The sequence below is a fragment of the Notamacropus eugenii genome, chromosome 1 (assembly GCF_028372415.1).
Source record: "Notamacropus eugenii isolate mMacEug1 chromosome 1, mMacEug1.pri_v2, whole genome shotgun sequence".
NCBI lineage: Eukaryota > Metazoa > Chordata > Mammalia > Diprotodontia > Macropodidae > Notamacropus > Notamacropus eugenii.
The window spans coordinates 528,719,102-528,732,478 of record NC_092872.1 but is presented as its reverse complement, the minus strand read 5'-3'; the positions used below and the strand labels follow the sequence as shown (position 1 = coordinate 528,732,478).

At 46.2% G+C, this 13,377-nt stretch overlaps 2 protein-coding genes across 4 annotated transcripts in view; one reads left to right on the top strand and one right to left on the bottom strand.

The window, feature by feature from the left end:
- The window catches only part of IFT172 (intraflagellar transport 172), a 44,928-nt gene extending 33,173 nt beyond the window's left edge, over positions 1-11,755 (top strand). For both annotated transcript variants that reach the window (XM_072634042.1, XM_072634041.1), the window contains exons 29-48: positions 36-152; positions 389-531; positions 2,404-2,497; positions 2,611-2,675; positions 2,886-3,066; positions 3,308-3,417; positions 3,587-3,728; positions 6,894-6,992; positions 7,134-7,243; positions 7,352-7,415; positions 7,525-7,611; positions 7,799-7,915; positions 8,761-8,871; positions 9,002-9,121; positions 10,219-10,314; positions 10,465-10,524; positions 10,626-10,724; positions 11,020-11,173; positions 11,274-11,365; positions 11,593-11,755. In XM_072634042.1, the coding sequence (XP_072490143.1) occupies positions 36-152; positions 389-531; positions 2,404-2,497; positions 2,611-2,675; positions 2,886-3,066; positions 3,308-3,417; positions 3,587-3,728; positions 6,894-6,992; positions 7,134-7,243; positions 7,352-7,415; positions 7,525-7,611; positions 7,799-7,915; positions 8,761-8,871; positions 9,002-9,121; positions 10,219-10,314; positions 10,465-10,524; positions 10,626-10,724; positions 11,020-11,173; positions 11,274-11,365; positions 11,593-11,682 (2,151 nt within the window). In that variant the 3' untranslated portion in view covers positions 11,683-11,755. The remainder of the gene's footprint in view (positions 1-35; positions 153-388; positions 532-2,403; positions 2,498-2,610; positions 2,676-2,885; positions 3,067-3,307; positions 3,418-3,586; positions 3,729-6,893; positions 6,993-7,133; positions 7,244-7,351; positions 7,416-7,524; positions 7,612-7,798; positions 7,916-8,760; positions 8,872-9,001; positions 9,122-10,218; positions 10,315-10,464; positions 10,525-10,625; positions 10,725-11,019; positions 11,174-11,273; positions 11,366-11,592) is intronic.
- Positions 11,756-11,818: 63 nt separating this feature from the next.
- KRTCAP3 (keratinocyte associated protein 3) lies at positions 11,819-13,368 on the bottom strand. 2 transcript variants are annotated; one of them, XM_072634047.1, is made up of 7 exons: positions 13,230-13,368; positions 12,948-13,132; positions 12,800-12,859; positions 12,487-12,675; positions 12,254-12,388; positions 12,057-12,169; positions 11,819-11,938 (listed from the first exon to the last, which is right to left on the bottom strand). In XM_072634047.1, exons 1-6 carry the CDS (start codon positions 13,255-13,257, stop codon positions 12,062-12,064), a joined length of 705 nt encoding a protein of 234 aa, XP_072490148.1. In that variant the 5' UTR covers positions 13,258-13,368; the 3' UTR covers positions 11,819-11,938; positions 12,057-12,061. The 2 variants fall into 2 exon arrangements, with proteins under 2 accessions (XP_072490148.1, XP_072490149.1); XM_072634048.1 differs by having other exon boundaries at positions 11,819-11,935.
- Between the last annotated feature and the right edge of the window lie 9 nt (positions 13,369-13,377).

Below are 13,377 nucleotides of genomic sequence, written 5' to 3'. Positions count from 1 at the left end.
TCCCTTTCTCTCTACACTGGCTTATCGTTCCCCAGGAGCTGGAGGCTGAGGGCCGACTACAGGAGGCTGAATATCACTACTTGGAAGCCCAGGAGTGGAAGGCAACTGTGAATATGTACCGTTCCAGTGGGCTTTGGGAGGAAGCCTACCGGGTAAGGAACAGATTTGTTTCTCCTCACCATCCAGTAATTGCCAGCTTCATAAATAGCTTAGTTTCTTCTGATTCTTGTCTAAGGATCTGTATCCTAAATTAGAAGCAGATCTGAGATTAGAAATTAGAGGATGAGGTGGGGAAGGAATGCTGCTGGTACATGGGGTAAGGATCAGATATTAAAGAGCAACCACAAGCCTTTGGACTGGAGGATCACTGGGTAGCTCTTCCTTTCAGGTGGCAAAAGCACATGGAGGTGCTAATGCCCACAAGCATGTGGCCTATCTGTGGGCAAAAGGTCTTGGGGGAGAGGCTGCTGTTCGTCTACTCAACAAACTAGGACTCCTGGAAGCTGCCATTGACCATGCTGCTGACAATTGGTGAGACTGCAAACCTTTTCTCCCATCTCTCATTGCAAGTGCTCTCATATAACATGGAAGTATCCCCTTCCCATTCCTGCCTCTAGAGTGTGACACAATTTCCTTAGGATACCACCAGCTATAAAAGTTTCCTTACCTATAAAATGGGTACAGTAATAGTACCTTCCTTCCCATGGTAGTTGTGAGGGTAAAATGAGATAATATTTATAAAATACTTTGTAAACCTTAAAGTACTCTATGAATAAATGTTAACTATTATTATCGTTAATTATAATAATAATTAATAAAACAAAAATGGTCTATGAATCTTAAAAAAAAGTGTGGAAGTTGCAATTGAAGAAATGAGTATGGAAGAGGTCTTTGGAATGAATTCTAGAAGAGGAACAGGAAGAAATCAAGTATTTTCCCTTCTCATTTTGTGGGGTTCAAGTCAAAGTTAAGTCAACTTCTTCCAACCTACCGTTGGACCAGGGATAGTAAGGTTTGGTTTATTTTAATATATCTTGTTTTTACATCTTAGTAATTTCTGAAAATAAACCATTGTCCCTACCCCCCTGAAACTGAATCCTTCCTTGTAACAAAGAACAACAGTTATACAAAAACACCTGATACAGGGACCTTGTGTGACAACAAATACAACATTCTTTCTTCCTCTCTGCTGAAAAGAGGGAGGCATATATTTCATTTTCTGTTACCCAGGATCATTTTTGGTTTTCCAGTTACTCAGAATTTGGCTTTCTTTTAGTGATCTTTCCCTCTACATCATGAAAGACATGTTCTTACAGACCATATATTTTCAGGCAGAGTTGGGCTGAGGTAATGGACAATGAGCAACTCCCCTGAAAGGGCAGTGAAGACCTTCACGGACAGGTAGCTCAGGAAGGAGGAGGGAGACCCCACTTGTGTAATGGTAGCCAAAAAGTACAAATAGAAGGAGCATCTCAGGATTGAACAAGGAAGTTGGATAATGTTTCCATGGTGTTTCCGCAAAGCACAGGACTCTGGACTTTGCAGCACAGTAAAACTACCCCTGTTTTCTTTCCATTTTCCTCCCTAAACAGGAATTTTGTCTCTAAGGGGAGGGAAAAAGTTTAGTGTAGATGCAGTTACATGTTTCTATCTCTCCAGGTACCTCTCTGTCTGTCATAGAACTAAATTTGACACTGACATGGGATAGCATTAATAATTCTGGCACAAGTGAAGTACACATCCTTTTGTGGTGGGATGAGAAATGTATGAAGGAAGCCATTTAATTATGAGGATCGACTTTCAAGGTCAGATTTATACTGAGCCTTCTGGGATGCTAAAATTTGTCTCCATTGGATCTAAAGTGAGATTTTTTTCAGCAAATGAGAATAACACTAGTATAAACTGAAGCTGTCAGAATGCCAGGCTATTTGATTCATTTCTAGGTCACTTGATTTAAGGCTGGTAGTGTTTCATAGTAATATTCATGGGCCTCAGGAGATTATAGGGTGAGAGTCTGCATTAGTTTACCGAGGTCATCCCAGTGAGAACATGAAGCAACCCCATTTATTATATCAACTAATCATTGGCCTTTCTCATACATTGTCTACTTTCCTACTTTTTCTATTCTTCCTCTCTATTGCAGTCCATCAGGCCCACCACACCCTTTCTTGTAGTAGTGCCTGTGCACGTCTGCCTCCTCCTGAAGAGCAGAGGGCTCTCTGGAGGCTCAAAAAATGCCAAAGAATTCACTTCTGCTTTCTGTTGTGCATTTCCCAGCTGTTGATCTTTTTCTCAGTCTTTACTTTTTAATTTATCTCATTCACCATTATTGTTCAGTTTTTGTTTTTCTTTTATAAATGTAAATATTGAAGTAGGCAAATTCTGTCTTCATCTTTGTTCCAGCTCCTTTGATTTTGCTTTTGAACTTGCTCGACTTGCCCTCAAACACAAAACCCCCGAGATTCACCTGAGATACGCCATGTACCTGGAAGATGAGGTATGGTCCCCTGGTCCCAGAGTCTTCCTTCTGCAGCCTTATGTTAATGTCAGTGGAAATCCGTGAACCCCTCGAAGTTTCTTACTACTGTGACCTCTCTTCTCCCTAAACAGGGTAAGTTTGAAGAGGCAGAAGCAGAGTTTATCCGAGCAGGGAAGCCCAAAGAGGCTGTTCTCATGTAAGTAACTCCCATGGGACTTTTTCACATTTCCCACCAGAAACTACCCCCAAGATCTTTTCCTTCACTATAATCATCATTCATACCTAATATCATTCAACTCAGTGCCCTTTGCACAAGACATAACCTCTTTCTACATATCCCCCAAACGATACTACCCCATACTTTTTTCTCCTTTTAAAAACTCATAATACTGATTTTTATGAGCAGGTTTGTCCACAACCAGGACTGGGAGGCAGCTCAACGGGTAGCTGAGGCTCATGACCCTGACAGTGTCTCTGAGGTGTTAGTAGGTCAGGCCCGGGGAGCCTTAGAAGAAAAAGATTTTCAGAAAGCTGAAGGGCTGCTGCTTCGGGCCCAGAGACCTGGACTGGCCCTCAACTACTATAAGGTACAGAGCTTGAGTGAAAGCCAATGAGAGAGGGTGGAGGGAGAAGAGCCTAGATACAGAGTTGCCCAATGTGACTTCGAAGAAAACCTGGAGAACTGGAGAAATGAGAGAGACCAAGAGACTCTGGATAACAAATCAGGTGGACTGGTAGAAAGGAGCTTTGAGTGTTGGGAGAGGCTGTTGCAACTGGCTTCCTATCCTCTAAAACTTCTTGAAACCCCCATGAAAACACTGTTAACAGGAGGCAGGACTTTGGAGTGATGCTCTTCGAATCTGTAAAGATTATGTGCCTGGGCAGCTAGAAGCGCTGCAGGAGGAGTATGAGAGGGAAGCCACCAAGAAAGGTGCCAGGTATACACCATTAAGGAAACCAGAAAATGGAGGGCCAGGGTGGGGAAGAACATAGAGGTGTGCAGAAAGCTAGGGCAAACGAGTTTTAGATATTTAGCTACCCTATCCCCACATTCTCTGTCACTCCTATCCCTTTCTTTAGTCATGGACTCCTTTTTCCCTTCCATAGGGGTATGGAGGGACTGGTGGAGCAGGCACGGCAATGGGAGCAGGCTGGTGAGTACAGCCGAGCTGTTGACTGTTACCTCAAAGTGCGTGACTCTGGAGGTGCCAGTGGAGCCAGTAACCTTGTAGAGAAGTGCTGGATGAAGGTAAGGGACTCCAGATCCCTTCCCTTCCCTGCCCATTCTTCCTTCAGCTACCTCTAGGATATTTCCATGGAGGCCTCATTTCTCCCCCTGTTCAGCTCTCCAGAAGATTATTTACTGTGGCACACACTGGAAAGGGCTCCAAGAATAAAAAACGTGGTCTTTACTCTGAAGGAACACAGACATTTGGAGGCATGAGACTGACAAACCTCCTACACTGAGCAAGCAAGATACATAATTAAATGCTAACGTATATAATACAGACTCTACGTACTGTGGGAGCACTCTGTTCAAATCCTTTAAGCAAGGATTTGAAAGGTATTTATGAGAAGGATCTGGAGATAGTAGAACACAGACTGTTCCTAAACAGCTTCTGTGAATAGGTTTTCAGGCAGTTCCTGGCTCTTTTCTTCCTAGAGGATCAGGGGGTCATCTGGAGGGACAGCAAACCCTCTTTCCTGACTTCTCTTTCTTGTCGAGCACTTACCATAAAAGGAGTAAATCTGGGCCTGTACATGTGGCTCCGATGAGGTTTCAAAAGCAACAGGAAATATAATAGAAAGGATGTGGGACTGGAAATTGAAGGACCTGGGTTAGAATCCTTGCTCTGTAACCGGTGATGTTTTACTACTTTGGGCGTTCTTTTCCTTATATATAAATATCTACTCCTCTTCCTTTTCCTCTCCAAATCTGCTTCTTGCCCCCAATTGAGTCACGTTTTAGAACCATCTTTGATTCTTCCCATTCCTTTCAAGTCCTCAATCGCCAAGTCTTGCCTGTTCTATTTCTGACATCCGTTACTTACTCTTTACATTACCATTACAACCACCCTGGTTCCTGCCTTCTTCATGTCACTTCCATTTCTGAGAAGATTGGACAAGATGACTTCTGATGACTTCCTTTCCAATTCTGAAGTTCTGTGCTCTTGCCTTCCAAAATACTTCCTCTACTTGCTCTCTGATGCCTGAAATTCTTAGGATCATAGGACCACATACACTGAGATGTGGAAAGAAATTTAGTAATAAGCTGGCCTAACCCAGTCATTTTAAAGATGAAGAAACTGAGGCCCAGAAAGGTTGGGTGATTGCCCAAGGTTTTATAGGTAGTTTTAATGGCAGAGCCTCCATTTGGACACAAGGCCTTTGGTTCCTAATCCCCTATCCTTTCCACTATACTAGTCTGCTTGCCTCAAGTGTCCTCAGCTAGGACAAAGCCATTCATGCCAGTTAAAAATAAAATGTTAAAAATGCAATTTCCTGGAGGCAAGTTCAACAAGAAATTCATCAACAATAGTAAAATTGTTATGAAACAATTTCTTGTTTGATGAGATGAGGGGAGAAGCATTGATACAAAGAAGCGTGCCGTTTTCTGTGAAGCAGTGAGTTCCACCCCAGTAGTTAAGGATTAGGGGTTTAGGGTTAGGGTTCAGCACTGTGCCTCTATGTTTATTTGCTTCTATAGATTAAGTACTTCATATGTTCCATTGTTCAACCTCTCAATTTTCAATGATTACCCAGTAGATTACTGCTTTGTAGTGTATTTTTAGATCTGATACTGATAAGCTTCCTTCCTTTCCACTTTTTCTCATTATTTCTAATGAGTGAGATTCTTGACCTTTTATTTCTCCAGATGAATTTCTTTACCAAGTGCACTCTTCTGATATCATTCATCCCTCCACCTCAGAAAACCCATTGCCTACTAAATAAACTCCTGCAGTCTTAGCCAAACTTGACTACTTTCCATCCCACATTGTTGTGCTCTCTTGCCTCTGCTTTGACCTTTCCAGTTCCTCTTGCCTAAAATGGGTTCCCCGCCTCAGCTCCCCCAGCCTTCTGAGGGCCCTCCTTCCTTTAAGACTCACCTCAGGTTCCATGACCCTTTCTTGCTCTGAAGCTCAAAGTAGTTTCTTCCTCGTCAGAGTTCTTCATAGCATTGTGCCTGAACCTCTCCTTCTAAAAATACTTATCACATCTTCCTGGGGTTCTAGTTATTAGTATACGCCTTTCCCTCTTAGGTTGTAAGCTCCTGCTAGAAGGTTCTCTATGTGTATGTGGAATGGGGGCGTGGGGGGGAATAGGGTGGGGTCTGTCTTTGCATACCCAGCAGCAAACCCAGTGCCAGTAAGAAGTAAATGCTCCTTGATTGGATGTTGTCATTTGACAGTGACTTAATTAGATTGCCTAGAAGTAAAGGAGCAGTTAGGATGTCAGCTGAGGCAGAGCAAGGGATGAAGGAGAATGGATTGGATTGATGGTAGCCTTGAAGTTACTAAAGATTAGCTAGTCCAAAATTTCACTTAAACATAGTTTAACATAAACTAAAGCATCATGAACAAAAACATTCAAGCATACAAATGTTTGTATATGAAAGCATGAACTTTAATTAGTCTGTCCTCTCCTTTCTGTAGCCCTAAAATATCAAACTGTCTTATAGTACACTTCCTTGTTCCCTGTTGGCAGGAGTCTGACCATGTCACCTCCCCTCAGTTCAGTAAACGCAACAGTGGCTCCCTATTACCTTCAGAATCAAATACCAAACCTGCTTGACTTGTAAAGCCCTTCCCAATGGGCTCCCTCCTCTCTCTAGTCTTTCCACACACTCTACAATCCAGAAATACACATCTTGCTGTTCTCCCCCTCCATTTCCAACTCCTTGCCTGCTTACTGGCCACTCTCCTGCATCACGTCCACCTCCTGTTGGCCATCAAGACTCAGATCATGATCCTATCTCTGTAAGAGACCTTTCCCAATCCCCCCATATCCTGTTACCTACAGTTATTGCATGTTGTTTTCCCCATTAGAAGAGAAACTCCTTGAGGGCAGGGACTTTTGCCTTTTTTTGTATCCCCAGAGCTTGGTGACTAATAGCTGAAAGTCCAGAGTGGAGGATTCTTAATGAGAAAAGAATGTTGGGATGAATTAAGAGAAAAGGTGGTGGTTCATTGGATCATTTGAAGGGTATTATGAATCAGTGGGTAAGCTTTAAAGAGCACCATGGGAAGGGAGAGCACCAGAGGAACTTGTGACTTAGGGAAAATGGTTTGTATGGAGCATTTATGTGCCTAGAACCATAGCAATAATCTATTTATATCCTGTGAAATAAACATGGTGGGAGCTGTATCAGTATCTGGCTCTCCTATCTGTTTCCCTCTTTCATTTTCCCCTCCAGGCAGCTGAACTCTCCATCAAGTTCCTACCCCCACAACGTAGTTTAGAAGTTGTTCGAGCTGTAGGACCCCAATTGATCGGAATTGGAAAGCACAGTGCGGTGAGCAGGGTGCTGGGGAACAGAGATGGAGAGATGCATGAGCTGAAGAAAATACTTATGACGGGCTAGCAATATGACTTTGGGTAAGAAGGGAATGTATTACTGGAGAGCAGAAGTGACAGACAGTCTCTAACTTTGTAGGCTGCAGAGCTCTACTTGAACCTAGACCTAGTGAAGGAAGCAATTGATGCTTTCATGGAAGGTGAAGAATGGAACAAGGCCAAGCGGGTGGCCAAGGAATTAGACCCCCGGTAAATGCAAACCCCCCCTTTCCTTAGAGCCCTTTCACTTCAAGGATGAGAATGGAATAGGATGTGGCTTTCAGTCATCCAGAGGTTAACTGAAACATGTCTCCCCAGGTACGAGGACTATGTGGACCAGCAATATAAAGAGTTCCTGAAGAACCAGGGCAAAGTGGACTCCGTGAGTTGCCAGGAAATGCCAGAGTTGGTGGGGGTAGGAGAGAGAATCCAGGTAGGGGCCAGAGAAAACTCATGTCCCATGGAAATATTTCTCTTCAATTTGCTAACAGCTTGTAGGTGTGGATGTTGTGGCAGCTCTGGACTTGTATGTGGAGCAGGGTCAATGGGATAAGTGCATTGACACAGCCACCAAGCAGGTGAGTGTTCCTATCACCCCATCCCTAGCCCTTTGCTTCCACCTTCCCCCAATTCCACGTTTGCCTGTAAAGCTTCAGCGTTTAAAGCTAATCCACACTTGCCTCGTTTCCCCTGAATACAACAATGTTCTTCCTTCCAAATCTTTCTGGTCTCAAACCTTTCCCTGCCATCTTCCTCTCTGGGCAGAACTACAAGATCCTGCACAAGTATGTGGCATTGTACTCGACCCACCTGATCCGAGAAGGTGGCTGTGCCCAGGCGCTAGCCCTCTACGTGCAGCATGGAGCACCTGCCAACCCACAGGTACTGCCTTTTCCTGGAGGAAAACTTACAGAAATCCTATTTCTTCTCATGGATCCTTCCCACTCACAGCAGAGGGAATAATAACTATCCCATGGATAACCCAGCCTCTCCTCTCAGAACCTCCTTTCACCTGAGTATCTTACACCTGCCTAGAATCTACCATATCCTTGAAAAAATACTTCCCTTAGAAATAAACACATCCTTTGCTGAAATACACCCATATTTTGGGAAATCCTTTAAACTTTTAACATCTAGTCTTTGCTGATCCATTGGGAAGTTTTCCAGAGGCTAATCTTGCTACTGGAAAATCCCCAAAGTCTTATTAACTTTTCCCCAAAGAAATAAATATCATTCCCACTGCCTCTTCTCCTTTGTTTTCTCTCAGTTCATTAGAGTCAGCACATCTATGCTCCAGAAACTTATGGCTGTGCAGAGACTAACCTATGTATGTTTTTAGAGGCAGGATTTGAAGTCAGCAAACTCAAATCCTAGGCCCAGCTTAGATACTTTCTGGCTGTGTGACACTAGGCAAGTCATTTAACCTCTCAACTTTAGTTTCTTAATTGTGAAATAGGGATAATACTTTACTAGGCTGTGAGGCAAGTGCTCTGTAAGCCACAAAATACTATAAAAACATGAGTTAATCTAGTATTCATCATTCTATTATTAACATTTCTTTTTCCCTCTTCCATATTCCTTTGCCCTGAAAAACCTATTAATTGTCCCCCCTACACGTTATCAGTTCCTCTCATTTAGTACCCCCCTCCCAAACAAATCTCTTCTCCAATTCCAGTTTCTTCTTTACTAAGATTCCTTTCTTTCTTTCCCACCCCAATGATCTCCAGAACTTCAACATTTACAAAAGGATCTTCACAGACATGGTGAGCTCCCCTGGAACCAACAGTGCCGAGGCCTATCACAGCTGGGCTGACCTTCGAGATGTCCTGTTCAACTTGGTGAGAAAGCCAGAGCCTTCGTTTACATCGCAAAACTACTCTCCATCCTCTTCTCAGTGTTCATATCATTATGCATCCCTTTGGCCTCCAAACTAGGCTGGGATCTCATTTATTTTCCTCCTTTCCCCAGTGTGAAAACCTAGTGAAATCCAGTGAAGCAAACTCAGCAGCCCATGAAGAATTTGAGACAATGCTTCTGATTGCTCATTACTATGCCACTCGTTCTGCAGCCCAAAGCATCAAGCAGCTGGTGAGATGGAGGGAATTGGTGGAGGGGCATAATGCTCCTTTCAAGAAGTCAAGTTCAAGACTTCATCAGAATGCAAGCAGGTTTCAAGTTCATGCTATAATAGCTCCTTCTTAGATTTGTACAGGAAGCATTGTTGCCTGGAAGCCACGGTGACAAGGGAGTACTCTAATTGAATGTGAACATCTCAGGTCTTTTTTGGCATTGGACTAGATACTACCTTATGGATTCTTACTTAGAGTCAGAAAGGCCCTTAGAGGTCATTGAATCCAGCCTCCATTCCTGTAGAAGATCCTGCCTCTACTTGCATACTTCCTGTCATGGGGAAGCCACTACTTCCTGAGACACACAATTCCAATTTTAGACAGCACCAATTGCTAGTGATTAAATAGTAAATCACATTTACATAGCACTTTAATGTTTACAGAGTACTATCCTTCAAAACAACCATGTAGTTAGGTAACTAAGGGCACTGAGTCTCCCAAAAGTCAGGTACACCTATGAGCTCACAGCTAGTCAGTGTCCCCAGTGCAAAGCTAGGCCTCTTTCTGCCTGATAAGAAGTGCTGCCTCTTCTGTTTTCAAAAGTTCTTAATTTTTAATCTGCCAAATAGGCACCCATTGATACTAATTGTGCCCTCTATCTGCCCAGATTGTCTTGTTCCTCTTTCCACCTGATAACCCTTCAGACATTTGAAGTTTTAATACATCCCCAATACTCACTGCCCAGCTCTCCTGTTCTTGTAATGGTCTCTTTGATGCTTTCCTCTTTCTATGTTATATCTTAGGGGTCTCTCACTCTTCATCTCACAATCTATCTATTTGTTAACATATTGTCTTTACGTACTTAGAACCATTGGCTCATAAAACTGAAAGGAACCTTAGAGATCACAGAACGTTAAGAGCTTTTAAAGGTAATGTAGAAGGACGTTCTCCCACCTGGTCCTTATGATGATGAAAAAACCAGTCCAGAGAGGTTAAATATTATCAAATATTTGTATAAAGTTGTGTTTTCTGTCGCTCATCTCTGAGGCTGCAGCCTCCCTGATACAGGCCTGCACCCTTGGTTTAATTCGATACTTTTAAAATCATAATTCATAGGAGACAGTGGCTGCCCGGCTTTCTGTGTCTCTCTTACGCCACACCCAACTAATTCCTGCAGACAAGGCTTTCTATGAGGCAGGAACAGCTGCCAAGGTGAGTGATGAAATGAGTAATGTGGCCAAAGTATCAGGATCTCAGAAGCGTAGAGACTAAGAAGGGGACATAGGGTGAATAAGACTGAGGGTAAAAGCTTTTGAACCAGAAGTGATTACTAAATTCTCCTTTCCTTTCCTTTCCACCTAGGCAGTAGGCTGGGAGAACATGGCATTCATATTCCTGAACCGATTCTTGGATCTGACGGATGTAAGCTAAGAGGCAGCTGTGCCCAGGGGAGCAGGTGACTGTGCACAGAAAGCTCACTGTGTTGGGTTAGTCTCACCACTTTTCTCCTGTGACTCCTCCAGGCAATAGAGGAAGGCACTCTGGATGCCCTTGACCACTCAGATTTCCAGGATACAGACATTCCCTTTGAGGTGCCACTGCCAGCGAAGCAACATGTGCCGGTAAGGGCTTAAGCTTAGAAAAGTATGACTGGTCAGGTGAGAGTTCAGCTGGGGAGAGTAGTGCGAATTTTTTCATTCGTATTTCCCGTATGCCAGGAGAGGACAGAAAGCATAGGGGAAACAGGAATTTGCTGTGGGAGTTTCCTGAATTTCCCTAAGTGGAAGTGTGATCAGAAGAAAGGGAAAGCTGTGCCCCTGATTTGTAGCCAGAAGATAGCCTGCTGTGCCATTATGTAAGCTGAGTTGAGTTCTGCCTCCCATGGCCTACCTATGTGAAAAGTTCTGTTCTTTCCAGGAGGCCCAAAGGGAAGAAGTTCGGGATTGGGTACTCACAGTCTCAATGGACCAGCGGCTAGAGCAGGTTCTACCTCGAGATGAACGAGGTGCCTACGAGGCTTCCCTGGTGGCAGCAAGTACTGGCGTCCGGGCATTGCCTTGTCTTATTACAGGTACAAAACTACCTTTGTTATGGGAGGACAGAAAAGGCACCTCTACTGTGTTCTTGTTTCTGATGGGTATAGAAAACAGCAACTTCTCCTCCCACCCCAGGGTACCCAATCCTGAGGAACAAGATTGAATTTAAGCGACCAGGGAAAGCAGCCAACAAGGACAACTGGAATAAGTTTCTTATGGCCATCAAGGTTTGTGGGGGAGACTAAAGATGGTGGTGAAGGTAGTAGGGAGAACAAAAGCTTAAGAATGAGATCAGAAGATCTGGTTGGGTGGCATTGAGAGAGGGTGGTAAGAATGCAATAATTCAACTCAGCGTGTCTGGGATTAGATAGAGATTGAGGATCACTTCCCTTCCTTTCTACCAGGAATCCCAGGCCATTCTCTTTACCACGTTTTCCTTTATATTTCCCCACAGACCTCCCACAGTCCAGTATGTCAAGATGTCCTTAAGTTTATTAGCCAGTGGTGTGGAGGGTTACCCAGCACCAGCTTCTCCTTTCAGTGACCCACAGCAATGGAGAAATCACTGAGGCCCTATGTTGCTATGTTCTTCTCCTACATTAAAGTTCTGAGAATAATTTGGATCACTGTTGTCTTTGACCTAGGATTATCCTTACACAGCCAAAGAAAAATTAATAAGGTGCAAGTGGAAAGCAGGTCCTTTATTACAATTATTTACATCACAGTTTGTGTTAGTTTGTGTGTTTAGAAACGAAAGAAAATTGGTCACCAGGGCTTGTTAGCTCCACTCACGGGAACTGCTGGAGAAAGGGGAAAATAAATGTTGGCAAAGGAGTGGTAGGGTGACAGGTCAAAAACAGAATGGGAGGAGGCAGGCAGACTCTGCCCCGAGGTTATTTTTTCCTGAGGGCTCCTTACCTGTCCTAAACCCAGACTTTCCTCGGTGACTTGATTTCCTGGCTTTGCTCCAGAAGCTGTTCACTTTCCTGCCTTTTCCCTTTGGGGAAGTCAGGCTCTCCTAGTTCCTGAAGCTACAAAAGAGGAGGGTTGGGGCCTTGGCCTAGGCCCAAGTCTGAAGTCAGCTCCTGGCTTCGCAAACGCCCTGCCTTTTTTACCTGCTGCAGTAGTCCTTCCTCCCCACAGGGCTGGAACCCCCGAAGGGCTAGTGCAGCCCCGCAGCAGTATCCGGACAAGGCAGCCTCCGCTGCAGCCATGAGCACGGACGGGAGCCAGAGGGCCAGGGCAGTCTCCTGGAGGGCAGAGGAGAGGGGCAAGGGCAGGGGAGCGTTGTGGGCCGGGCACTGGGGAAAGAATGCAGGGCTGGCTTCAGACTTCAGGGGGTGCTTACATAGATTCGGGTGGGGTCAAACGGGCAGTCGTCGGCGGGTGCCAAAGGGTCGGCGGGGCCCGGGTAGCACTGGGCCAGAAGGCGTCGGCCTCCGTTGGCCACGGTTAGGGAGAAGGCCAGGAGCAGCCCCACGGAGCAGGCGGCGGACAGGAGCAGGTTCAGCAGGGACACGGCCAGCAAGGCCCAGTGCTGGGGGCGGGGCACAGTTAAAGGATCTCCCCCCCCCATCCCCCCACGGAGCGGCGGCCGCCAGAGTGGGGCCCCGTGGGCCCCGGCGGCCCCCAGCCCCGCCCCGCCCCGCCCCCGGCCTCACCAGCGCCCCCAGCAGGAGGTTCCTGGAGGTCAGCAGCGCCACGAGTCCCGCGGCTACGCTCTGGGGAGACAAAAGGCTCGGAGGTGAGCGCGGGATTCCGGCCCGCCCAGCCCGGCCCGGCCCCGCCCCGCCCAGCTCGCCGGCTCACCAGCAGGCCCGAGCCCACCGAGACGACGTTGGCCGTGGTGTACTCGGGGGTGATGCCCCCGCCGGGGTTCGCCACGTGGCGCAGGACGGTGCCGTGCAGCACTGCTCCCACCAGCAAGTTCACGTGCCCCACCAGGATCAAGGCGAGGCCGACGCGCATCAGGCGGCGGGGGCCCTGGGCCGCATCTGCGAAGCACAGGCGAGGGGCGGCTGGGAAGAGCGGGGCGCCGAGCTCGGGGAGCGCCACAGCCCAGCCCAGCCCAACCCTGCCCGGGGAGGTTACCGAATCGGCAGCGGCGCCCACGGCACATCCTGCTTGGAGGGCCGCGGGCCACTCGGCCTTCCCGAACACCTGAGCCGGGCCCCGCCCCGCCCGGCGCTCCCAACCCTGGCCCCGCCCCTCTACCTGCACCCCAGCCCCGCCCCCTGCG